The following is a 27,637-nucleotide window of genomic DNA, read 5'->3' on the forward strand; positions in this document are numbered from 1 at the left end:
TGGGCGTGTGAGTAGGTGAGCGAGTGAGTGAGCGAGTAGGTGAGCGTGTGAGTGAGCGTGTGAGTGGGCGTGTGAGTAGGTGAGCGTGTGAGTGAGCGTGTGAGTAGGTGAGCGAGTGAGTGAGCGTGTGAGTGGGCGTGTGAGTAGGTGAGCCTGTGAGTGAGCGTGTGAGTAGGTGAGCGTGTGAGTGAGCGTGTGAGTGGGCGTGTGAGTAGGTGAGCGTGTGAGTGGGCGTGTGAGTAGGTGAGCGAGTGAGTGAGCGTGTGAGTGGGCGTGTGAGTAGGTGAGCGTGTGAGTGGGCGTGTGAGTAGGTGAGCGAGTGAGTGAGCGTGTGAGTGGGCGTGTGAGTAGGTGAGCGTGTGAGTGGGCGTGTGAGTAGGTGAGCGAGTGAGTGAGCGTGTGAGTGGGCGTGTGAGTAGGTGAGCGAGTGAGTGAGCGTGTGAGTGAGCGTGTGAGTGAGCGTGTGAGTGAGCGTGTGAGTAGGTGAGCGTGTGAGTGAGCGTGTGAGTGAGCGTGTGAGTGAGCGTGTGAGTGAGCGTGTGAGTGAGCGTGTGAGTAGGTGAGCGAGTGAGTGAGCGTGTGAGTGGGCGTGTGAGTAGGTGAGCCTGTGAGTGAGCGTGTGAGTAGGTGAGCGTGTGAGTGAGCGTGTGAGTGGGCGTGTGAGTAGGTGAGCGTGTGAGTGGGCGTGTGAGTAGGTGAGCGAGTGAGTGAGCGTGTGAGTGGGCGTGTGAGTAGGTGAGCGTGTGAGTGGGCGTGTGAGTAGGTGAGCGAGTGAGTGAGCGTGTGAGTGGGCGTGTGAGTAGGTGAGCGTGTGAGTGGGCGTGTGAGTAGGTGAGCGAGTGAGTGAGCGTGTGAGTGGGCGTGTGAGTAGGTGAGCGTGTGAGTGGGCGTGTGAGTAGGTGAGCGAGTGAGTGAGCGTGTGAGTAGGTGAGCGTGTGAGTGGGCGTGTGAGTAGGTGAGCGAGTGAGTGAGCGTGTGAGTGGGCGTGTGAGTAGGTGAGCGTGAGTGGGCGTGTGAGTAGGTGAGCGAGTGAGTGAGCGTGTGAGTGTGGGCGTGTGAGTAGGTGAGCGTGTGAGTGGGCGTGTGAGTAGGTGAGCGAGTGAGTGAGCGTGTGAGTAGGTGAGCGTGTGAGTGGGCGTGTGAGTAGGTGAGCGAGTGAGTGAGCGTGTGAGTGGGCGTGTAGTAGGTGAGCGAGTGAGTGAGCGTGTGAGTAGGTGAGCGTGTGAGTGGGCGTGTGAGTAGGTGAGCGAGTGAGTGAGCGTGTGAGTGGGCGTGTGAGTAGGTGAGCGAGTGAGTGAGCGTGTGTACCTGCAGTGTGCGTGCCGAGAGGTAGATGCAGCACATGCGATGGTCTCTGGGCTGTAGCGCACAAACACGTTTGTGCGTAGGCTGTCATTCATGTAGTTCCTGTGTTTACACGCGTAGCGGGGGGGGGAGGGGGGGGCGTGACACGTGAGCGACACGCCAACGACACGCCAACGACACGCCAACGTCACGGCGAACAACGCACGGGGTGGGGGGTGACACGGGGGTGACGTGCACACGCCCTCGCTAACACGGCGACACACGCAAACACACACACACAGCGACACACACACACAGCGACACACACACAGAGACACACACACACACAGAGACACACACACACACACACAGCGACACACACACACAGCCACACACACACACAGAGACACACACACACACAGAGACACACACACACAGACACACACACAGATACACACACACAGACACACACACAGAGACACACACACACACAGCGACACACACACACGCACACAGCGACACACAAACACACACACACACACACAGCGACACGCACACACAGCGACACACAGCGACACACAAACACACACACAGCGACACGCACACACACACAGCGACACGCACACACACACAGCGACACACACACACACACAGCGACACACACACACACACAGCGACACACACACAAACACATCAGCGACACGCAGACACACACAAACACAGCGACACACACACACACAGCGACACACACACACACAGCGACACACACACAGCGACACACACACAGCGACACACACACACACAGTGACACGCACACACACAGTGACACGCACACACACAGCGACACGCACACACACAGCGACACGCAAACACACACACGCACACACACAGCGACACGCACACACAGCGACACGCACACACACACACGCACACACACACAGCGACACACGCACAGCGACACACACACACACACAAGCACACACAGCGACATGCACACACAGCGGACACGCACACACACACACGCACACACACACAGCGACACACGCACAGCGACACACACACAGCGACACGCACACACACAGCGACACGCACACACACAGCGACACACACAGCGACACGCACACACACACAGCGACACGCACACACACACACAGCGACACGCACACACACAGCGACACGCACACACACAGCGACACGCACACACACGCACACACACACACAGCGACACGCCAACACACACACAGCGACACGCCAACACGCACACAGCGACACGCACACACACACACAGTGACACGCAAACACACACACACACAGCGACACGCAAACACACACACAGCGACACGCCAACACGCTAACACTGACACGTTAACACGCCAACACGCTAACACTGACACGCTAACACGCTAACACTGACATGCTCACACTGACACGCTAACACGGTGACACGCTAACACGCCAACACACACCGACGGTGACACGCTAACACTGATGAACACGGCGACACGCTAACACTGATGAACACGGTGACACGCTAACACTGACACGCAAACACTGACACTCACTGACACTCTAACACTGACACTCTAACACTGACACTCTAACACTGACACTCTAACACTGACACTCTAACACTGACACTCTAACACTGACACGCAAACACTGACACTCTAACACTGACACTCTAACACTGACACTCTAACACTGACACTCTAACACTGACACTCTAACACTGACACTCTAACACTGACACGCAAACACTGACACTCTAACACTGACACTCTAACACTGACACTCTAACACTGACACTCTAACACTGACACTCTAACACTGACACGCAAACACTGACACTCTAACACTGACACTCTAACACTGACACTCTAACACTGACACTCTAACACGCTCACACGCTAACACTGACACGCAAACACTGACACGCAAACACTGACACTCTAACACTGACACTCTAACACTGACACTCTAACACTGACACTCTAACACGCTCACACGCTAACACTGACACTCTAACACTGACACTCTAACACTGACACTCTAACACTGACACTCTAACACTGACACTCTAACACTGACACTCTAACACTGACACGCAAACACTGACACGCAAACACTGACCACTCAAACACTGACACTCTAACACTGACACTCTAACACTGACACTCTAACACTGACACTCTAACACTGACACTCTAACACTGACACTCTAACACTGACACTCTAACACTGACACGCCAACAGCGACACGCTATGATGGTTACAACAAGCTAACGCTGACACACTAACACCGGTGACACGCTAACGACACGTCACAGTGACACGCTAACACAGCAACGCGCATGCACACACACACACGCCACCATCACACCAACACACAGACGAAATACAACACGCGCCAACACACAACAGGCATCCATCACACACACACACACACACGTGTACTCAGCATAACACACCAAGAACGCACGCAAACACACCACGCTTATACACACACACCGTGTGTATGCGCGTACACACACACACAGTGTACACACACACACGTGTACACACACACACGTGTACAAACACACATTTCACACAACACTCACTCTCTCCACAAGACTCTTTACCCCCCCCACTCTATAACACTGCTATACACTACACTATACACTACACTACAATAACCACTACTATACACTACACTATAATAACCACTACTATACACTACAATAACCACTACTATACACTACAATATACAGTACACTATACACTACACTACAATAACCACTACTATAAACTACACTACAATAACCACTACTATACACTACACTACAATAACAACTACTATACACTACAATAACCACTACTATACACTACACTATAAACTACACTACAATAACCACTACTATACACTACACTATAAACTACACTACAATAACCACTACTATACACTATAATAACCACTACTATACACTACACTATACATTACACTACACTAAACACTACACAACAACAACAATAACCACTACTATACACTACACTACAATAACCACTACTATACACTACACTATACATTACACTACACTACAATAACCACTATACACTACACTATACACTACACTACTATACACTACAATAACCACTACACATTACACTACACTACTATAACCACTACTATACACTACACTATTATAACCACCACTATACACTACACTACTATACACTACACTATATAACCACCACTATACACTACACTATACACTACACTATTATAACCACTAATATACATTGCACTGTACACTACACTACTGTAACCACTGTACACTATACACTCTTTACAGCCCCCCCCCCCCACTGTACGGGCCCCCCTCTGTAAGGCCCCCCACTCTGTACAGGGCCCCCCACTCTGTACAGGGCCCCCCACTCTGTACAGGGCCCCCCACTCTGTACAGGGCCCCCCCACTCTGTACAGGGCCCCCCCACTCTGTAAGGCCCCCCACTCTGTAAGGCCCCCCACTCTGTACAGGGCCCCCCACTCTGTACAGGTCCCCCACTCTGTAAGGCCCCCCACTCTGTAAGGCCCCCCACTCTGTAAGGCCCCCCACTCTGTAAGGCCCCCACTCTGTACAGGGCCCCCCCACTGTACAGGGCCCCCCCACTCTGTAAGGCCCCCACCTCTGTACAGAGCCCCCCGCCACTCTGTACAGGGCCACCCCCTACTCTGCACAGGCCCCCCCACTGTACAGGCCCCCCCACTTTGTAAGGCCCCCCACTGTACAGGGCCCCCCAATCTCTACAGGCCCCCCACTCTGTACAGGCCCCCCACTCTGTACAGGCCCCCACTGTACAGGCCCCCCCACTTTGTAAGGCCCTCCACTGTACAGGGCCCCCCAATCTCTACAGGCCCCCCACTCTGTACAGGCCCCCCACTGTACAGGCCCCCCCCCCACTGTACAGGCCCCCCACTCTGTACAGGGCCCCCCCACTCTGTACAGGGCCCCCACTCTGTAAGGCCCCCCACTCTGTACAGGGCCCCCCCCCACTCTGTACAGGGCCCCCCCCCACTCTGTACAGGGCCCCCCCCACTCTGTACAGGGCCCCCCACTGTACAGGGCCCCCCACTCTGTAAGGCCCCCCACTGTACGGGCCCCCCACTGTACGCCCCCCCCCCCTTTACAGAGTCCCCCACTGTACCGGCCCTCTACTGTACAGCCCCAACCCCCCAGTGTGTAGTGTATAGTGTAGTGTATAGTGTAGTGTATAGTATAGTGTATAGTGTAGTATGGTGTATAGTGTAGTGTATAGTGTAGTGTATAGTGTAGTGTATTGTGTAGTGTGGTGTATAGTGTATTGTGGTGTATAGTGTAGTGTATAGTGTAGTGTAAAGTGTAGTGTATAGTGTTGTGTGGTGTATAGTGTAGTGTATAGTGTAGTGTATTGTGTAGTGTGGTGTATAGTGTAGTGTATAGTGTAGTGTATAGTGTAGTAGTGTAGTGTATAGTGTAGTAGTGTAGTATAGTGTGTAGTGTATAGTGTGTAAGTATAGTGTGTAGTATAGTGTGGTGTATAGTGTATACGTAGTGTATAGTGTAGTGTGTAGTGTATAATGTAGTGTGTAGTGTATAGTGTGGTGTGTAGTGTATAGTGTAGTGTATAGTGTAGTAGTGAAGTGTATAGTGTAGTGTATAGTGTAGTATATAGTGTAGTGTTTAATATAGTGTATAGTAGTGTAGTGTATAGTGTAGTGTATAGTGCAGTATATAGTAGTGTAAGTGTAGTGTATAGTGTAGTGTGTAGTATAGTGAATAGTAGTGTAGTGTATAGTGTAGTGTATAGTGTAGTGTGTAGTATAGTGAATAGTAGTGTATAGTGTAGTGTATAGTAGTGTATAGTGTAGTGTATAGTAGTGTATAGTGTAAGTGTAGTGTAAGTGTAGTGTATAGTGTAGTGTGTAGTATAGTGTTAGTAGTGTGTGTATAGTGTAGTGTATAGTAGTGTAGTGTATAGTAGTGTAGTGTATAGTGTAGTGCAGTGTAAGTGTAGTGTATAGTAGTGTAGTGTATAGTAGTGTATAGTAGTGCAGTGTAAGTGTAGTGTATAGTAGTGTAGTGTATAGTAGTGTAGTGTATAGTGCAGTGTATAGTGCAGTGTATAGTGTAGTGTATAGTGTAGTGTATAGTGTAGTGTGTAGTATGGTGAATAGTAGTGTAGTGTATAGTGTAGTGTATAGTGTAGTGTGTAGTATGGTGAATAGTAGTGTAGTGTATAGGTGTAGTGTATAGTGTAGTATAGTGAATAGTAGTGTAGTGTATTGTGTAGTATATACTGTGGGCTAGTTAGGTGACAGTAGTGCAATGGTGAATATGGTGGTGATAGCTTGGTGAGTAGTAGTGAGTAGCGAGTTCTAGTGGTGAGGAGGGTGGTTCTAGTGGTGAGCACGGTGGTTCTAGTGGTGAGCACAGTGGTGGTGAGGACGGTGGTTCTAGTGGTGAGGACAGTGGTGGTGAGCATGGTGGTTCTAGTGGTGAGGACGGTGGTTCTAGTGGTGAGCACGGTGGTTCTAGTGGTGAGGACGGTGGTTCTAGTGGTGAGGCATGGTGGTTCTAGTGGTGAGCACGGTGGTTCTAGTGGTGAGCACGGTGGTTCTAGTGGTGAGCACGGTGGTTCTAGTGGTGAGCACGGTGGTTCTAGTGGTGAGCACAGTGGTGGTGAGCACGGTGGTTCTAGTGGTGAGCACGGTGGTTCTAGTGGTGAGCACGGTGGTTCTAGTGGTGAGCACAGTGGTGGTGAGCACGTGGTGGTGAGCACGGTGGTTCTAGTGGTGAGGACGGTGGTTCTAGTGGTGAGCACGGTGGTTCTAGTGGTGAGCACGGTGGTTCTAGTGGTGAGGACGGTGGTTCTAGTGGTGAGGACGGTGGTTCTAGTGGTGAGGACGGTGGTTCTAGTGGTGAGCACGGTGGTTCTAGTGGTGAGCACAGTGGTGGTGAGCACGGTGGTTCTAGTGGTGAGGACGGTGGTTCTAGTGGTGAGCATGGTGGTTCTAGTGGTGAGCACGGTGGTTCTAGTGGTGAGGACGGTGGTTCTAGTGGTGAGGACGTGGTTCTAGTGGTGAGCACGGTGGTTCTAGTGGTGAGGACAGTGGTGGTGAGGACAGTGGTTCTAGTGGTGAGGACGGTGGTTCTAGTGGTGAGGACAGTGGTGGTGAGCACGGTGGTTCTAGTGGTGAGGACGGTGGTTCTAGTGGTGAGGACGGTGGTTCTAGTGGTGAGGACGGTGGTTCTAGTGGTGAGCACGGTGGTTCTAGTGGTGAGGATGGTGGTTCTAGTGGTGAGGATGGTGGTTCTAGTGGTGAGGACGGTGGTTCTAGTGGTGAGGACGGTGGTTCTAGTGGTGAGGACGGTGGTTCTAGTGGTGAGGACGGTGGTTCTAGTGGTGAGCATGGTGGTTCTAGTGGTGAGGATGGTGGTTCTAGTGGTGAGGACGGTGGTTCTAGTGGTGAGGACGGTGGTTCTAGTGGTGAGGACGGTGGTTCTAGTGGTGAGGACGGTGGTTCTAGTGGTGAGGACGGTGGTTCTAGTGGTGAGCACGGTGGTTCTAGTGGTGAGCATGGTGGTTCTAGTGGTGAGGATGGTGGTTCTAGTGGTGAGGACGGTGGTTCTAGTGGTGAGGATGGTGGTTCTAGTGGTGAGGACAGTGGTGGTGAGGACAGTGGTTCTAGTGGTGAGGACGGTGGTTCTAGTGGTGAGCACGGTGGTTCTAGTGGTGAGGACAGTGGTGGTGAGCACGGTGGTTCTAGTGGTGAGGACGGTGGTTCTAGTGGTGAGGACGGTGGTTCTAGTGGTGAGCACGGTGGTTCTAGTGGTGAGCACAGTGGTGGTGAGCACGGTGGTTCTAGTGGTGAGGACGGTGGTTCTAGTGGTGAGGACGGTGGTTCTAGTGGTGAGGACGGTGGTTCTAGTGGTGAGGACGGTGGTTCTAGTGGTGAGGACGGTGGTTCTAGTGGTGAGCACGGTGGTTCTAGTGGTGAGCACGGTGGTTCTAGTGGTGAGGACGGTGGTTCTAGTGGTGAGCACAGTGGTGGTGAGGACGGTGGTTCTAGTGGTGAGCACGGTGGTTCTAGTGGTGAGGACGGTGGTTCTAGTGGTGAGGACGGTGGTTCTAGTGGTGAGGACGGTGGTTCTAGTGGTGAGGACGGTGGTTCTATTGGTGAGCATGGTGGTGGTGAGGACGGTGGTTCTAGTGGTGAGGACGGTGGTGAGCGGGGATGGCTGGTTCTAGTGGTGAGCAAGGTGGTGGTGAGCGGGGACGGCTGGTCGCCCCAGTCTTGCTGGGCACCTTCCTGGGTCTGAAACACAGGGCACTGCGCAGAGTCAAGACCACACCGCTCACCACCACGCTCACCACCACCTACACCACACTCACCACCACGCTCACCACCACGCTCACCATGCCGCTCACCACCACGCTCACCACGCCACTCACCACCGCCACACTCACCACGCCACTCACCACCATCACAACCACGCTCAACATGCCGCTCACCACCACCACACTCACCACGCCACTCGCCACCATCACCACCACCACCACTCACCATGCCGCTCACCACCGCCACACTCACCATGCCATTCACCACCAAACTCACCACGCCACTCACCACCACCACACTCACCATGCCACTCACCACCACCACACTCACCATCCCACTCACCACACTCACCACCACCACACTCACCATCCCACCACCATTCACCATGCCACTCACCACCATCACCACCACCACCACACTCACCATGCCACTCATCACACTCACCATGCCTCTCACCACCACCACCCACCACAACTCACCATGCCACTCACCACCACCACTCACCATGCCACTCACCACCGCTACCACACTCAACATCCCACTCACCACGCCACTCACCACCACACTCACCATCCCACTCACCACCACCACACTCACCACCACCACACTCACCATCCCACTCACCACCACCACACTCACCATCCCACTCACCACCACCACACTCACCATCCCACTCACCATGCTACTCACCACCACCACTCAATACACGACTTGTTACTCACCAATATGCTACTCGCTGATACACGCACCATCACACAGCTCACCACCATCACCACACCACCACCAACATCAACATCACCACCATCACCACCACCACCACCAACACAACATACCATACCCCACCACCATCACCACACCATCACCACACCCCCACCATCACACCCCACCACCATCATCATCATCACCATACCATCACCACAATCCACCACCAGCATGACATCACCACCACCAGCATCACATCACCACCACACCACCACACACCGGTGTATGAATGAATGGGTGTAGGTTGAACGCACACACTCATTCACACCGTGCATGCGTGTGTGTGTGCATGTTCCCTGGTTATGTATGTACGTGCGTGTAAATTAATGTATACGTGTGTGTGTGTCTGTGTGTACGTGTGTGCGTGTGTACATGTGCGTGTACATGTATATATATGTCTGTATGTATGTATGTCTGTGTGTACGTGTATATGTCTGTATGTATGTCTGTGTGTACGTGTGTGCGCGTGTACATGTATGTATATGTCTGTATGTATGTCTGTGTGTACGTGTATATGTCTGTATGTATGTCTGTGTGTACGTGTTTACATGTGCGTGCGTGTACGTATGAATGTATGTGTCCGTGTGTCTGCATGCCTGTGTGTGTGAGCGTGTGCACGTGTTCGTACGCAAGGTCCGTGTGTACGTGCGTGTGTATAAGTGTACATGAGCGTACACGTGCGTGTACGTGTGGTTACGTATTCGTGCGTGTGTATGTGTACGTGTGTGTGTATGTGTACGTGTGTGTGTATGTGTACGTGCGTGAAAGTGCAGCCTGTGTGTGCGTGAGCGTGTACTTGAGTGTATGTGTACGTGTGAGTGTACATGAGTTTGTGTACATGAGTGTGTGTACGCGTACGTGCGTGTGTACGTGAGTGTACATGTGTGTACGTGTGTGTGTGTGTGTGTACGTGAGTGAAGGTGTGCATAAGTGTGGGTACGTGTGTGCTTGAGTGTACGTGTGTGTAGGTGAATGTGTGTGTAGGTGAGTGTGTGTGTGTGTATGTAGATGTGTGTAGGTGAGTGTGTGCGTGTAGGTGAGTGTGTGTACGTGTGTGTGTACGTGTGTGCGTGAGTGTGCGTGAGTGTGTGCGTAGGTGTGTGCGTGTGTACGTGTGTGTAGGTGAGTGTGTATGTGTGTACGCGCGTGTGTGTGTGCGTGCGTGTAGGTGAGTGTGTGTGTAGGTGAGTGTGTGCGTGTAGGTGTGTGCGTGTAGGTGAGTGTGTGTGTGTAGGTGAGTGTGTGTAGGTGAGTGTGTAGGTGAGTGTGTGTACGTGTGTGCGTGAGTGTACGTGAGTATGTGCGTGTGTGTACGTGTGTGTAGGTGAGTGTGTGTGTGTCTGTGTGTGTCTGTGTGTGTGTCTGAGTGTGTGTCTGTGTGTGTGTCTGTGTGTGTGTCTGAGTGTGTGTCTGTGTCTGTCTGTGTCTGTCTGTGTGTGTCTGTGTATGTGTCTGTGTGTCTGTGTACGTGTGTGTGTACGTGTGTGTGTACGTGTATGTACGTGTGTGTGTACGTGTATGTACGTGTGTGTGTACGTGTGTGTGTACGTGTGTGTGTACGTGTGTATGCGTGTGTGTACATGTGTGTGTGTGTATGTGTGTACGTGTGTGTACGTGTGTGTTGTAGGTGTGTACGTGTGTGTAGGTGTGTGTGTACATGTGTGTGTGTAGGTGTGTGTACCTGTGTGTGTACGTGTGTATGTATGTAGGTGTGTGTAGGTGTGTGTGTACGTGTGTGTAGGTGTGTACGTGTGTGTGTAGGTGTGTGTACGTGTGTACGTGCGTGTAGGTGTGTGTACGTGTGTACGTGTGTGTGTAGGTGTGTACGTGTGTAGGTGTGTGTGTGTACGTGTGTGTATGTGTGTTTGTGTAGATGTGTGTGTACGTGTGTGTGCAGGTGTGTGTACGTGTGTGTGCATGTGTGTGTACGTGTACGTGTGCGTACGTGTGTGTGTGTACGTGTGTGTGTAGATGTGTGTACGTGTGTGTGTAGGTGTGTGTACGTGTGTGTGTAGGTGTGTGTAGGTGTACGTGTGTGTGTAGGTGTGTGTACGTGTGTAGGTGTGTGTAGGTGTGTGTACGTGTGTGTGTAGGTGTGTGTACGTGTGTGTGTAGGTGTGTGTACGTGTGTGTGTGTAGGTGTACGTGTGTACGTGTGTGTGTACGTGTGTGTACGTGTGTGTGTAGGTGTGTGTGTGTGAGTGTGTGTAGGTGTGTGTAAGGTGTGTGTACGTGTGTGTGTAGGTGTGTGTACGTGTGTGTGTGTACGTGTGTGTGTGTACGTGTGTGTAGGTGTGTGTGAGTGTGTAGGTGTGTGTGTACGTGTGTGTAGGTGTGTGTGAGTGTGTGTGTAGGTGTGTGTGTGTACGTGTGTGTAGGTGTGTGTGTGTACGTGTGTGTAGGTGTGTGTGTGTACGTGTGTGTGTGTAGGTGTGTGTAGGTGTGTGTGTACGTGTGTGTAGGTGTGTGTACGTGTGTGTGTACGTGTAGGTGTGTGTGTACGTGTGTGTGTGAGTGTAGGTGTGTGTGTACGTGTGTGTAGGTCTGTGTGTGTAGGTGTGTACGTGTGTGTACGTGTAGGTGTGAGTGTGTGTAGGTGTGTGTGTACGTGTGTGTAGGTGTGTGTACGTGTGTGTGTGTGTGTGTATACGTGTGTGTAGGTGTGTGTACGTGTGTGTGTGTGTGTGTATACGTGTGTGTAGGTGTGTGTGTAGGTGTGTGTACGTTTGTAGGTGTGTGTGTGTGTGTAGGTGTGTATAGGTGTGTGTGTGTACGTGTGTGCAGGTGTGTGTGTGTACGTGTGTAGGTGTGTGTAGGTGTGTGTACGTGTGTAGTGTGTGTAGGTGTGTGTGTGTGTGTAGGTGTGTGTGAGTGTGTGTAGGTGTGTGTAAGGTGTGTGTACGTGTACGTGTAGGTGTGTGTGCGTGTGTATAGGTGTGTGTGTGAGTGTGTGTAAGGTGTGTACGTGTGTGTAGGTGTGTGTGTGAGTGTGTGTAAGGTGTGTGTAGGTGTGTGTGTGTAGGTGTGTGTGTACGTGTGTAAGGTGTGTGTGTAAGGTGTGTGTAGGTGTGTGTGTACGTGTGTGTACGTGTGTGTAGGTGTGTGTGTGAGTGTGTGTAAGGTGTGTGTGTGTGTACGTGTGTGTGTAGGTGTGTGTGTGTGTGTAAGGTGTGTGTGTACGTGTGTGTGTGTGTGTACGTGTGTGTAGGTGTGTGTGTGAGTGTGTGTAAGGTGTATGTGTGTACGTGTGTGTGTGTACGTGTGTGTAAGGTGTGTGTGTGAGTGTACGTGTGTGTGTACGTGTGTATAGGTGTGTGTGTGTACATGTGTGTAAGGTGTGTGTAAGGTGTGTGTGTGTGTGTAGGTGTGTGTGTGTAAGGTGTGTGTGTGTACGTGTGTGTGTAAGGTGTGTGTAGGTGTGTGTGTAAGGTGTGTGTGTGTACGTGTGTGTAGGTGTGTGTACGTGTGTGTGTGTACGTGTGTGTGTGTGTGCGTGTGTGTGTAGGTGTGTGTGCGTGTGTAAGGTGTGTGTACGTGTGTGTGTGTGTAGGTGTGTGTAGGTGTGTGTGTGTGTGTAAGGTGTGTGTGTGTAAGGTGTGTGTACGTGTGTGTGTGTGTGTGTAGGTGTGTGTGTACGTGTGTGTAGGTGTGTGTGTAGGTGTGTGTGTGAGTGTGTGTAAGGTGTGTGTAGGTGTGTGTGTGTGTGTAGGTGTGTGTGTATGTGTGTGTGTGTGTACGTGTGTGTGTGTGTGTAGGTGTGTGTGTGTGTGTAAGGTGTGTGTACGTGTGTGTGTGTGTGTAGGTGTGTGTGTGTGTGTAGGTGTGTGTAGGTGTGTGTGTGTGTGTGTAGGTGTGTGTGTGTGTGTGTAGGTGTGTGTGTGTGTGTAAGGTGTGTGTATGTGTGTACGTGTGTGTGTGTGTAGGTGTGTGTGTATGTGTGTGTGTGTGTACGTGTGTGTGTGTACGTGTGTGTACGTGTGTACATGTGTGTGTGTGTGTACGTGTGTGTGTGTGTGTAGGTGAGTGTGTGTGTGTGTGTAGGTGTGTGTGTGTGCGTGCGTGTTCGTGAGTGACCTCTGCACCCCCCCAGGGTCAATACAAAGCCACCGAGCCGGGGGGGGCCGCGGCCTCCCCCGCAGCCGTCCCCTCCAGCCACCGCATTGGGCAGCCAGCCGTCTCTGGGAGCCAATCACGGGCCGAGGTCGGGGTCATGTGACAGCGGGCGGGCGTGGGCAGGAGGAGCCTATGACTTAGGAGTCTCGCTGCCCTTTGGTCAAAAGAGCAGGAGAGGGGGGGGGAGCAGAGTCAGGGGGGGCCCGCACGGCACCCGCGCACACACACACACACACGTACACACACGTACACACACACCACACATACACACACACACACAAGTACACACACACACGTGCACACACACGTACACACACACACACGTACACACCACACACGTACACACACGTACACACACACGTACACACACGTACACACACACGTACACATACACACACACCACACATACACACACACAAGTACACACACACACGTGCACACACACGTACACACACACACGTACACACCACACACGTACACACACGCACCAGTACACACACACGTACACACACACGTACACACACACACAAGTACGTACACACACACGTACACACACACGTACACACACACACAAGTACACACACACACGTACACACACACACGTATACACACACACGCACACACGTACACACACACGTACACACACACCACACATACACACACCACACACGTACACACCACACACGTACACACACACGTACACACACACCCACGTACACACACACCCACGTACACACACACGTACACACACACCACACGTACACACACACGTACACACACACGTACACACACGTACACACACACGTACACACACACACACACGTACACACGTACACACACACACGTACACACACACAAACGTACACACACGTACACACACCACATACACGCGCACACACTCACACATGTACAAGAAAAAGATCCCCCCCGTGTAGCCTGTGACAGACTGTAGGGGCAAGTGCTGTTAGCGAGTAGCAGCACCTATGAAGGCCGGCACGGTACACGAGGGGGTGGGTGGCCAGCAACCACGCCCGGCCGCCTTTGTCTCCCCAGTGGCGGTGTTTACTACACCACCACCACCACCGCTACACCAGGCACTAATTTGAGGCTGAGTCGACCTAGGGGAGGCCCAGGACCGGTTCAGATAATCGCCGTCACTGGTGCTGTTGGCGGCCCTGAGCGGGAATTGAACCTGGGTAGCCGGATTAATAGCGCTAACCAGTACACTACCGCTCCCCCCAACACACACACACAAGTACACACGCACACACACACGCTCAGATGCACAGCAGTACACACGCGCACACATACAGTGACATACACCCACTGACACTAACACACACACACTACACACACACACATACACCAGCACACGCGTGTACGCAACAGCACGCGCGTTATACAGGTACCGCCACATACTTGCAAGCGTACACACACACCGGTACACACACACACACACGTATACACCGCTGTACACGCACGTACACCCACACGTGTGTGTGTGTGTGTGTCAACTCGCGCGCTGAGGGGGAGGGGGTGGGCCGTGGGGGGAGGGAGGGGGGTGTAGCAATGGACGGAGTTCACGGGACTCCTGAACGACCCCCACCCGCACTCGGCCTCAAGAGCCTGGTCCAGGCTTCACTCACACACGGCGCACAGCCTCACCCATAGCACACAGCCTCACCCCTAGTACACAGCCTCACCCCTAGCGCATAGCCTCACCCCTAGAGCATATCCTCACCCCTAGCGCATATCCTCACCCCTAGCGCATAGCCTCACCCCTAGCGCATAGCCTCACCCATAGAGCATAGCCTCACCCCTAGCGCATAGCCTCACCCATAGCACATAGCCTCACCCCTAGCGCATAGCCTCACCCATAGAGCATAGCCTCACCCCTAGTACGCAGCGCATAGCCTCACCCATAGCACACAGCGCATAGCCTCACCCATAGAGCATATCCTCACCCCTAGCGCATAGCCTCACCCCTAGCACACAGCGCATAGCCTCACCCCTAGCACACAGCCTCACCCCTAGTACACAGCCTCACCCCTAGCGCATAGCCTCACCCATAGTACACAGCCTCACCCATAGTACACAGCACATAGCCTCACCCCTAGCACACAGCGCATAGCCTCACCCCTAGTACACAGCCTCACCCCTAGTACACAGCCTCACCCATAGTACACAGCCTCACCCCTAGCGCATAGCCTCACCCATAGAGCATAGCCTCACCCCTAGTACACAGCGCATAGCCTCACCCATAGCACACAGCGCATAGCCTCACCCATAGAGCATATCCTCACCCCTAGCGCATAGCCTCACCCCTAGCACACAGCCTCACCCATAGTACACAGCCTCACCCATAGAGCATAGCCTCACCCCTAGCGCATAGCCTCACCCCTAGCACACAGCCTCACCCCTAGCACACAGCCTCACCCCTAACATCTAGACTAACCCTTAGCACGGAGCCTAACCCTTGGCCTAACACCCAGCCTAACCCTAGGCCTAACACCCAGCCTAACCCTAGGCCTAACCCTAGGCCTAACACCTAGCCTAACCCTAGGCCTAACCCCTGGCCTAACCCTAGGCCTAACACCTAGCCTAACCCTAGGCATAACATCTAGGCCTAACACCTAGCCTAACCCTAGGCCTAACTCTAGGCCTAACACCTAGCCTAACTCTAGGCCTAACACCTAACCTAACACCTAGACTAACCCTCAGCCTAAACCTTGGCCTAACACCTAGCCTAACTCTAGGCCTAACACGAGCCTAACCCTAGGCCTAACACCTAGCCTAACCCTAGGCCTAACACCTAGCCTAACCCTAGGCCTAACTCTAGGCCTAACACCTAGCCTAACTCTAGGCCTAACACCTAACCTAACACCTAGACTAACCCTCAGCCTAAACCTTGGCCTAACACCTAGCCTAACTCTAGGCCTAACACGAGCCTAACCCTAGGCCTAACACCTAGCCTAACCCTAGGCCTAACACCTAGCCTAACCCTAAGCCTAACTCTAGGCCTAACACGAGCCTAACCCTAGGCCTAACACCTAGCCTAACACCTAGACTAACCCTCGGCCTAACCCCTGGCCTAACACCTAGCCTAACCCTAGGCCTAACCCCCTGGCCTAACTCCTAGCCTAACCGTAGGCCGAACACCTAGCCTAACCCTAGGCCTAACACCTAGGCCTAACACCTAGACCTAACACCTAGGCCTAACACCTGAGCTAACCCTAGGCCTAACACCTAGCCTAACCATAGGCCTAACACCTAACCTAACCCTAGGCCTAACTCTAGGCCTAACACCTAGCCTAACCCTAGGCCTAACACCTAGCCTAACCCTAGGTCTAACCCCTGGCCTAACACTTAGCCTGACCCTAGGCCTTACACCTAGCCTAACCCTAGGCCTAACACCTAGCCTAACCCCTAAACACCTAGCCGGACACCTAACCCGATTGATGAGAGGTAGGGGTGAGGGGTAGGGGTGAGAGGTAGGGGTGAGGGGTAAGGGGTGAGAGGTAGGGGTGAGGGGTGAGGGGTATGGGGTGAGGGGTGAGCGCGAGCGTGTGACTCACCACGCTGTCTGCACCAGGGGCTGGTTCTTGTGGCATTCGAGCACTTGCAGGTAAACCACAATGATCTGGAGGGGACACAGAACGTGGTGAGTGATGCTGATGGTGAGTGGCGGTGGTGAGTGGCGGTGGTGGTGTGTATACGGTGTGTGCGGGAGTGGTGAGCGGTGTACACGTTGCAGAATTGGTGGCGAGTGATGGTGATGATAGTGGTGGTCTGCGAGTGGCGGTGATAGTGGTGGTGGTTGTGATGACAGTGGTGGTGGTGATGGTGGGTCTGGTTGTGATGATTGTGGTAATGATGATGATGGTGGCGATGGTGATGATAGTGGCGGTGATGATGGTGATTGTAGTGATGATGAAGATGATAGTGGTGATGGTGATGATAGTGGTGGTGGTTGTGATGACAGTGGTGGTGATGGTGGGTCTGGTTGTGATGATTGTGGTAATGAAGATGATGGTGGTGATGATAGTGGTGGTGATGGTGATTGTGATGATGAAGATGATAGTGGTGATGGTGATGATAGTGGTGGTGGTGGTGGTTGTGATGACAGTGGTGGTGATGGTGGGTCTGGTTGTGATGATTGTGGTAATGATGATGATGGTGGCGATGGTGATGATAGTGGCGGTGATGATGGTGATTGTGGTGATGATGAAGATGATAGTGGTGATGGTGATGATAGTGGTGCTAGTGGTGGTTGTGATGACAGTGGTGGTGATGGTGGGTCTGGTTGTGATGATTGTGGTAATGATGATGATGGTGGTGATGGTGATGATAGTGGCGGTGATGATGGTGATTGTGATGATGATGAAGATGATAGTGGTGATGGTGATGATAGTGGTGGTGGTTGTGATGACAGTGGTGGTGATGGTGGGTCTGGTTGTGATGATTGTGGTAATGATGATGATGGTGGCGATGGTGATGATAGTGGCGGTGATGATGGTGATTGTGATGATGATAGTGGTGATGGTGATGATAGTAGTGGTGGTGGTTGTGATGACAGTGGTGGTGATGGTGGGTCTGGTTGTGATGATTGTGGTAATGAAGATGATGGTGGTGATGATAGTGGTGGTGATGGTGATTGTGGTGATGATGAAGATGATAGTGGTGATGGTGATTGTGGTGATCATGAAGATGATGGTGGTGATGGTGATGATAGTGGCGGTGATGATGGTGATTGTGGTGAGGATGAAGATGATGGTGGTGATGGTGATGATAGTGGTGGTGTGATTGTGGTAATGATGTCGATTGGTGTGGTGAGTGTGGTGAGTGGTGAGTGTTGTGGGTGCTGGTGAGTGCTGGTGAGTGAGTGTGGTGAGTGCTGGTGAGTGCTAGCGAGTGCTGGTGAGTGGTGTGTATGGTGCATGCGTGTGCGCGCAATGGTGAGTGGCGTGTACGTTTTGGAATGAGTGGTGGTGAGCAAGTGGTGAGCAAGTGGTGAGCATGTGGTAGTGAGCGAGTGGTGGTGGTTGTGATGGTGATGACAACAGCGGTGATGGTGGTGAGTAGTGGCGAGTGGTGTGTGTGTGCGCATACGATGGTGAGCGAGTGGTGTGTACGTTTTGGAATGAGTGGTGGTGAGCGAGCGGTGGTGAGCGATGGTGAGCGGTGGTGAGCGGTGGTGAGCGAGTGGTGGTGAGCGAGCGGTGTCGGTCGTGATGGCGATGACGACAGTGGCGAGTGCTGTGAGTGTGTGCGCGCGCGATGGTGAGCACCGGTGCTGGTGAGTGGTGGCGATGGGGTGAGCGGTGGTGAGTGGTGGTGAGTGGTGGTCCTGGTGAGTGGTGGCGATGAGGTGAGCGGTGGTGAGTGGTGGTGCTGGTGAATGGTGGCGATGGGGTGAGGCGGTGGTGAGCGAGCGGTGGTGAGTGGCGGTGCTGGTGAGTGGTGGCGATGGGGTGAGCGGTATTGAGTGGTGGTGCTGGTGAGTGGTGGTGCTGGTGAGTGGTGGTGCTGGTGAGTGGTGGTGCTGGTGAGTGGTGGTGCTGGTGAGTGGTGGCGATGCGGTGAGGCGGTGGTGAGTGACCTTGTGGGGGTGCTGGTGAGTGGTGGTGCTGGTGGTGAGTGGTGGTGCTGGTGAGTGGTGGGGTGAGCGGTGGTGAGCGGTGGTGAGTGACCTTGTGGGGGTGCTGGTGAGTGGTGGTGCTGGTGAGTGGTGGTGCTGGTGAGTGGTGGTGGGGTGAGTGGTGGTGAGTGACCTTGTGTGGTGGTGCTGGTGAGTGGTGGTGCTGGTGGTGAGCGGTGGTGGGGTGAGCGGTGGTGAGTGACCTTGTGGGGGTGCTGGTGGTGAGTGGGGGTGCTGGTGGTGAGCGGTGGTGCTGGTGGTGAGTGGTGGTGCTGGTGGTGAGCGGTGGTGCTGGTGGTGAGTGGTGGTGCTGGTGGTGAGTGGTGGTGCTGGTGGTGAGCGGTGGTGCTGGTGGTGAGTGGTGGTGCTGGTGGTGAGTGGTGGTGCTGGTGGTGAGTGGTGGTGCTGGTGGTGAGTGGTGGTGCTGGTGGTGAGTGGTGGTGCTGGTGGTGAGTGGTGGTGCTGGTGGTGAGTGGTGGTGCTGGTGGTGAGTGGTGGTGAGTGACCTTGTGGGGGTGCTGGTGAGTGGTGGGGTGAGCGGTGGTGAGTGGTGCTGGTGGTGAGTGGTGCTGGTGGTGAGTGGTGGTGGGTGACCTTGTGGGGGTGCTTGACGTGCACACAAAATCCCAGCTCCTTCAGGATCCGGCGCTCACTCTTGATCAGCTCATTCTTGGTGTTAATGTAGCCCTGGTCCAGGGTTAGGGGTGAGGGTACTCTGCACCACCACCACCACCACCACAACGACAACAACCACCATCACCACCACCATCGTCACCACCACCACCACCACCACATCATCACTACCATCATCGTCGTCGTCATCACCACCATCACCACCATCACCATCACCACCATCACCACCACCATCACCATCGTCACCACCACCACCTCCACATCATCATCACTACCATCATCGTCGTCGTCATCACCACCATCACCAGCATCACCACCATCACCAACATCACCAGCATCACCACCATCACCAACATCACCAGCATCACCACCATCACCACTATCACCACCATCACCACTATCACCACCATCACATCATCACCACCACCATCATCATCATCACCATCACCACCACCATCACCACCATCAACACCACCACCATCACCACCATCACATCATCATCACCACCATCATCACCATCACCACCATCACCACCACCACCATCATCATCACTACCATGATCGCCGTCGTCGTCATCACCACCACCACCACATTATCACCACCACCATCATCACCATCACCACATCATCATCATCATCACTACCGTCATCACCACCACCATCACCGGTGGTGGATTCCCACTGACCAGTTTGTGCGTAGCTGCTACTGCAGGTGATGAAACACGTTCATGGCATCACGCTTTCTCCTCCGCGTTGGTGATGGCCGTGGTAGTGGTGAGGGTTGTGTCTGCGGTGGTGGCAGTGATGGTGGTGGTGGTGATGGTCGCGGTGGCGGTGATGGTTGTGGCCGTGGCAGTGTGTGGGGGGAGCGGCGGTGGTAGCGGTGAGCGCACCGCGCTACCAACCCGGCGATCCGAGTTCGATTCCAGCCGACACCGGCGACGATTATCTGAACCGGTCCTGGGCCTCCCCTAGGTCGGCTCAGGCTCAAATGAGTAGCTGGTGCGGTGTAGTGTGTGGTAAACATCGACCACTGGGGAGACAAAGGCGGCCGGGCGTGGTGCTGGCCACCCACCCCCTCTGTGTGTGACCCACAGTGCCGGCCTTCATAGGTGCTGACGAACAGCACTTGCCCCAACATATGGGGAGATATCTTTGTCTTTGGTAGTGATGGTGGCAGTGGTAGTAGTGATGGTTGCGGTAGTGATGGTTGTGGTAGTGATGGTAGTGGTAGTCCTGGTTATGGTGGTGGTGGCGGCTGTGGTAGCATTGGTGGTGGTAGTAATGGTGGTGGCGGTGGTAGTGGTGGCTGTGGTAGTAGTGGTGGTGGTAGCTGTAGTAGTGGTGGTGGTAGTGGTGGCTGTGGTAGCTGTAGTGGTGGTGGTGGTGGTAGTGATGGTTGTGGTAGTAGTGGTGGTGGTAGTGGTGGCTATGGTAGCTGTAGTAGTGGTGGTGATGGTTGTGGTATTCCTGGTTATGGTGGTTGTAGTAGTTATGGTGGTGGTGGTAGTGGTGGCTGTGGTGGTAGTGGTGGTAGTGGTAGTGATGGTGCTGATGGTGGCGGTGATAGTGATGGCTGTGGTAATGGTAGTAGTGGTGGTGGTGGTAGTGATGGTGCTGGTGGCGATAGTGATGGCTGTGGTAGTGGTAGTAGTGATGGTGGTGGTAGTGATGGTGGTGATGGTAGTAATGGTGCTGGTGGTGGCGGTGATAGTGATGGCTGTGGTAGTGACAGTAGTGATGGTGGTAGTAATGGTGGCAGTGGTAGTAGTGATGGTGGTGGTAGTGATGGCTGTGGTAGTGGTAGTAGTGATGGTGGTGGAAGTAGTAGTCGTAGTGATGGTGCTGGTGGTGGCAGTGATAGCGATGGCTGTGGTAGTGACAGTAGTGATGGTGGTGATGGTGGTAGTGATGGTGGTCTTAGTGATGGTGGCGGTGATAGTGATGGCTGTGGTAGTGGTGGTAGTAGTAGTGATGGCGGTGGTAGTAGTGATGGTGGTAGTAGTGATGGTGGTAGTAGTGATGGTGGTCGTAGTGATGGCTGTGGTAGTGGTGGTAGTAGTAGTGATGGTGGCGGTAGTGATGGTGGTAGTGATGGTGGCAGTGATAGTAATGGCTGTGGTAGTAGTAGTGATGGTGGTGGTAGTAGTGATGGCAGCGGTAGTGATGGTGGCGGTAGTGATGGTGGCAGTAGTGATGGTGGTAGCGATGGTGGCTGTAGTGATGGTGGTAGCGATGGTGGCGGTAGTGATGGTGGTAGTAGTGATGGTGGTGGTAGTGATGGTGGTCGTAGTGATGGTGGTGGTAGTGATGGTGGCAGTAGTGATGGTGGCAGTAGTGATGGTGGTAATAGTGATGGTGGTGGTAGTGATGGCGGCGGTAGTGATGGTGGCGGTAGTGATGGTGGCGGTAGTGGCGGTAGTGATGGTGGCGGTAGTGGCGGTAGTGATGGTGGCGGTAGTGATGGTGGCGGTAGTGATGGTGGCGGTAGTGATGGTGGTAGTAGTGATGGTGGTGGTAGTGATGGTGGTAGCGATGGTGGTGGTAGTGATGGTGGTAATAGTGATGGCGGTGGTAGTAGTGATGGTGGCGGTAGTGGTGGTAGTGATGGCGGTGGTAGTAGTGATGGTGGCGGTAGTGATGGTGGCGGTAGCGACGGTAGCGGCGACGGCGTCTACCGGTTGGTGCGGAGCTGCCGCAGGTGGTGGAACACGTTGATGACGTCCCGGTTCCTTCGTGGGGCCTCCTCGATCTTGGCGGCCAGGTTGACGCACGACATCGCCACCACCTGCGGGGGGGGCAAGTGGCCGGTCAGCGGCGAGAGCGCCTACGAAGGGCCGCCTTTGTATCCCCCCGGCGGCGGTGGAGATGTTTGCACACCGCGCCATGGTGCTCGCTTGAGTCCGGGTCGACCCTAGCGAACTCGGGGGCCGCCGCCGGGGGTCAGTGGGCATAGCGTGGCACAGCGCCACAGCACCACACACACACAGCACCACACACACACACAGCACCACACACACACACAGCACCACACACACACACACAGCACCACACACACACACACAGCACCACACACACACACACAGCACCGCACACACACACAGCACCACACACACACACAGCACCACACACACACAGCACCACACACACACACAGCACCACACACACACACAGCACCACACACACACACAGCACCACACACACACACAGCACCACACACACACACAGCACCACACACACACACAGCACCACACACACACACAGCACCACACACACACACAGCACCACACACACACACACAGCACCACACACACACACAGCACCACACACACACACAGCACCACACACACACACAGCACCACACACACACACAGCACCACACACACACACAGCACCACACACACACACAGCACCACACACACACACAGCACCACACACACACACACAGCACCACACACACACAGCACCACACACACACAGCACCACGCACACACACAGCACCACACACACACACAGCACCACACACACACACAGCACCACACACACACACAGCACCACACACACACAGCACCACACACACACAGCACCACCCACACACACAGCACCACACACACACACAGCACCACACACACACACACAGCACCACACACACACACAGCACCACACACACAGCACCACACACACACACAGCACCACACACACACACAGCACCACACACACACACAGCACCACACACACACACAGCACCACACACACACACAGCACCACACACACACACAGCACCACACACACACACACAGCACCACACACACACACAGCACCACACACACACACAGCACCACACACACACACAGCACCACACACACACACAGCACCACACACACACACAGCACCACACACACACAGCACCACACACACACACACAGCACCACACACACACACACAGCACCACACACACACACAGCACCACACACACACACAGCACCACACACACACACAGCACCACACACACACACAGCACCACACACACACACAGCACCACACACACACACAGCACCACACACACACACAGCACCACACACACACAGCACCACACACACACACAGCACCACACACACACACAGCACCACACACACACACAGCACCACACACACACAGCACCACACACACACACAGCACCACACACACACACAGCACCACACACACACACAGCACCACACACAGCACCACACACACACAGCACCACACACACACACAGCACCACACACACACACAGCACCACGCACACACAGCACCGCGCACACACAGCACCGCGCACACACAGCACCGCGCACACACAGCACCGCGCACACACAGCACCACGCACACACAGCACCACACACACACAGCACCACACACACACACAGCACCACACACACACACAGCACCACACACACACACAGCACCACACACACACACAGCACCACACACACACAGCACCACACACACACACAGCACCACACACACACACAGCACCACACACACACACAGCACCACACACACACACAGCACCACACACACACAGCACCACACACACACACAGCACCACACACACACACAGCACCACACACACACACAGCACCACACACACACAGCACCACACACACACAGCACCACACACACACACACAGCACCACACACACACACACAGCACCACACACACACACAGCACCACACACACACACAGCACCACACACACACAGCACCACACACACACACAGCACCACACACACACACAGCACCACACACACACAGCACCACACACACACAGCACCACACACACACACAGCACCACACACACACACAGCACCACACACACACACAGCACCACACACACACACAGCACCACACACACACACAGCACCACACACACACACACAGCACCACACACACACACACAGCACCACACACACACACAGCACCACACACAGCACCACACACAGCACCACACACACACACACACAGCACCACACACACACAGCACCACACACACACACACAGCACCACACACACACACAGCACCACACACACACACAGCACCACACACACACACAGCACCACACACACACACAGCACCACACACACACACAGCACCACACACACACACAGCACCACACACACACACAGCACCACACACACACACAGCACCACACACACACACAGCACCACACACACACACAGCACCACACACACACACAGCACCACACACACACACAGCACCACACACACACACAGCACCACACACACACAGCACCACACACACACAGCACCACACACACACACAGCACCACACACACACACAGCACCACACACACACACAGCACCACACACACACAGCACCACACACACACACAGCACCACACACACACACAGCACCACACACACACAGCACCACACACACACAGCACCACACACACACAGCACCACACACACACAGCACCACCCACACACAGCACCACACACACACAGCACCAAACACACACACAGCACCACACACACACACAGCACCACACACACACACAGCACCACACACACACACAGCACCACACACACACAGCACCACACACACACAGCACCACACACACACAGCACCACACACACACACAGCACCACACACACACACAGCACCACACACACACAGCACCACACACACACAGCACCACACACACACAGCACCACGCACACACAGCACCACGCACACACAGCACCACACACACACAGCACCACACACACACAGCACCACACACACACACAGCACCACACACACACAGCACCACACACACACACAGCACCACGCACACACAGCACCACACACACACAGCACCACACACACACAGCACCACGCACACACAGCACCACACACACACAGCACCACACACACACAGCACCACACACAGCGTGCAGGGCCGCACGAAGTGCAGTTACAGCGCCCACCTACTCACCCACCCACTCACCCACTCATTCACCCGCTCCTTCAATTACTCACTCACCCCTTCAATCACTCACCCACCCACTCACCCGCTCACTCGCCCACCCCTTCATTCACCCACTCACCCACTCATTCACCCGCTCACTCACCCACCCACTCACCCACCCACTCACCCACTCATTCACCCGCTCACTCGCCCACCCCTCCAATCACTCACCCACTCATTCACCCGCTCACTGGCCCACCCCTTCAATCACTGACTCACCCACTCATTCACCCGCTCACTGGCCCACCCCTTCAATCACCCACTCACCCACTCATTCACCCGCTCACTCGCCCACCCCTTCAATCACCGACTCACCCACTCATTCAACCGCTCACTCGCCCACCCCTCCAATCACTCACTCACCCACTCATTCACCCGCTCACTGGCCCACCCCTTCAATCACTGACTCACCCACCCACCCACCCGACCATCCCCCCCCCGTCCGGTCGCCCACCCACCTACCCGCCCGCTCACCCGCTCAACTGCTCGCCCAGCCACCCGCTCGCCGACCCACCCTCCTGCTCACCCGATCACCCACCCACTCGCCCGCCCACCCACCCACCCACTCACCCACCGGACCATCCGCCCGTCTGATCACCCACTCACTCACCCACCCACCCGCTCGCCCACCCACTCTCTCGCCCACCCACTCTCTCACCCAACCAATCACCGACCCACCCACTCACCCGCTTACCCACCCACCCACCCGCTCACCCACCCACCAGCCCGCTCACCCATCCACCCACTCTTTCACCAACTCCGTCAACCAAACAAACACCCACCCACTCTGTCACCCACCCACCTCCATGTTGTGCTTAATGAAGGACTTTGAGTAGTAAAACCGTTGGAAGAGCACCTGGCCCGTCGCCATCGCCACCTGACGGTCACATCAACAACATCAACATCACCATCATCACCATCATAACCATCAACAACATAATCAACAACATAATCAACAACATCACCACCACCATCAACCACATCATCACCATCAACCACATCACCGCCACCAACAACATCATCGCCACCATCAACATCACCACCATCAACATCACCTTCAACAACATCAGTATCACCAGTCATCAACATCACCATAAAATAGCATCAACATCACCACCACCACCATCATTAACATCATAATCACCATCATCATCACTACCACCATCAAATCCATCAAGTCCATCAATACCATCAACATCATCACTACCACCAACGCCATCATCATCACCATCATTCACATCATTAACATCATAATCACCACCATCAGCACCGTCATCACCATCACTACCACCATCATCAACATCACCACAATCAGCATCACCACCGTCATCACCACTCGTCACTGCATGTACCACGTGACGGTTGTGTGACCATACTTCACCACGCCGGTCAATAAAGGTTGAGTGAACGGCGAGTAATAGTAAACTAAACTATTAACTATTGTACCGGGTGTAAGGCCACCGCATAGAGACCCATACTCAGAGAGACCCACACTCATAGGGACCCACAGAGACTCATTGAGAACCATACTCACAGAGACCCATACAGACCCAGAGAGACCCATACTCACAGAGACCCATACAGACCCACAGAGACCCATACTCACAGAGACCCATACAGACCCACTGAGACCCATACTCAAAGAGACCCATACAGACCCAGAGAGACCCATACTCAAAGAGACCCATACAGACCCACGGAGACCCATACTCATAGAGACCCATACAGACCCACAGAGACCCATACTCATAGGGACCCACAGAGACTCATTGAGAACCATACTCACAGAGACCCATACAGACCCACAGAGACCCATACTCATAGAGACCCATAC

General features: G+C 54.0%; 1 protein-coding gene across 2 annotated transcripts; it reads right to left on the reverse strand.

Annotated features, from left to right (window-relative positions):
- Nucleotides 1-1,332: 1,332 nt before the first annotated feature.
- LOC142923212 (cyclin-L1-like) lies at nt 1,333-26,707 on the reverse strand. Of its 2 annotated transcripts, XM_076064136.1 has the most exons (6): nt 26,606-26,707; nt 22,468-22,577; nt 19,752-19,872; nt 17,095-17,159; nt 13,481-13,673; nt 1,333-1,407 (listed from the first exon to the last, which is right to left on the reverse strand). In XM_076064136.1, exons 1-5 carry the CDS (start codon nt 26,672-26,674, stop codon nt 13,499-13,501), a joined length of 540 nt encoding a protein of 179 aa, XP_075920251.1. In that variant the 5' UTR covers nt 26,675-26,707; the 3' UTR covers nt 1,333-1,407; nt 13,481-13,498. The 2 variants fall into 2 exon arrangements, with proteins under 2 accessions (XP_075920251.1, XP_075920252.1); XM_076064137.1 differs by lacking the exon at nt 1,333-1,407 and having other exon boundaries at nt 13,133-13,673.
- Nucleotides 26,708-27,637: the final 930 nt, after the last annotated feature.

Source organism: Petromyzon marinus, unplaced genomic scaffold (assembly GCF_048934315.1).
Source record: "Petromyzon marinus isolate PM22_M1 ecotype Great Lakes invasive population unplaced genomic scaffold, UKy_Petmar_22M1.pri1.0 PM_Scaffold_334, whole genome shotgun sequence".
NCBI lineage: Eukaryota > Metazoa > Chordata > Hyperoartia > Petromyzontiformes > Petromyzontidae > Petromyzon > Petromyzon marinus.

What these genes read in the sequence shown, in the direction of transcription:
- LOC142923212 (XM_076064136.1), bottom strand. Translation starts at nt 26,674, where the DNA reads ATGGCGACGGGCCAGGTGCTCTTCCAACGGTTTTACTACTCAAAGTCC. An exon ending in CGGCAGCTCCGCACCAACCG is followed by an intron (nt 19,873 to 22,467) that starts GTAGACGCCGTC and finishes GTGGTGGTGCAG; the next exon opens with AGTACCCTCACCCCTAACCC. An exon ending in ACGTCAAGCACCCCCACAAG is followed by an intron (nt 17,160 to 19,751) that starts GTCACCCACCAC and finishes TGTCCCCTCCAG; the next exon opens with ATCATTGTGGTTTACCTGCA.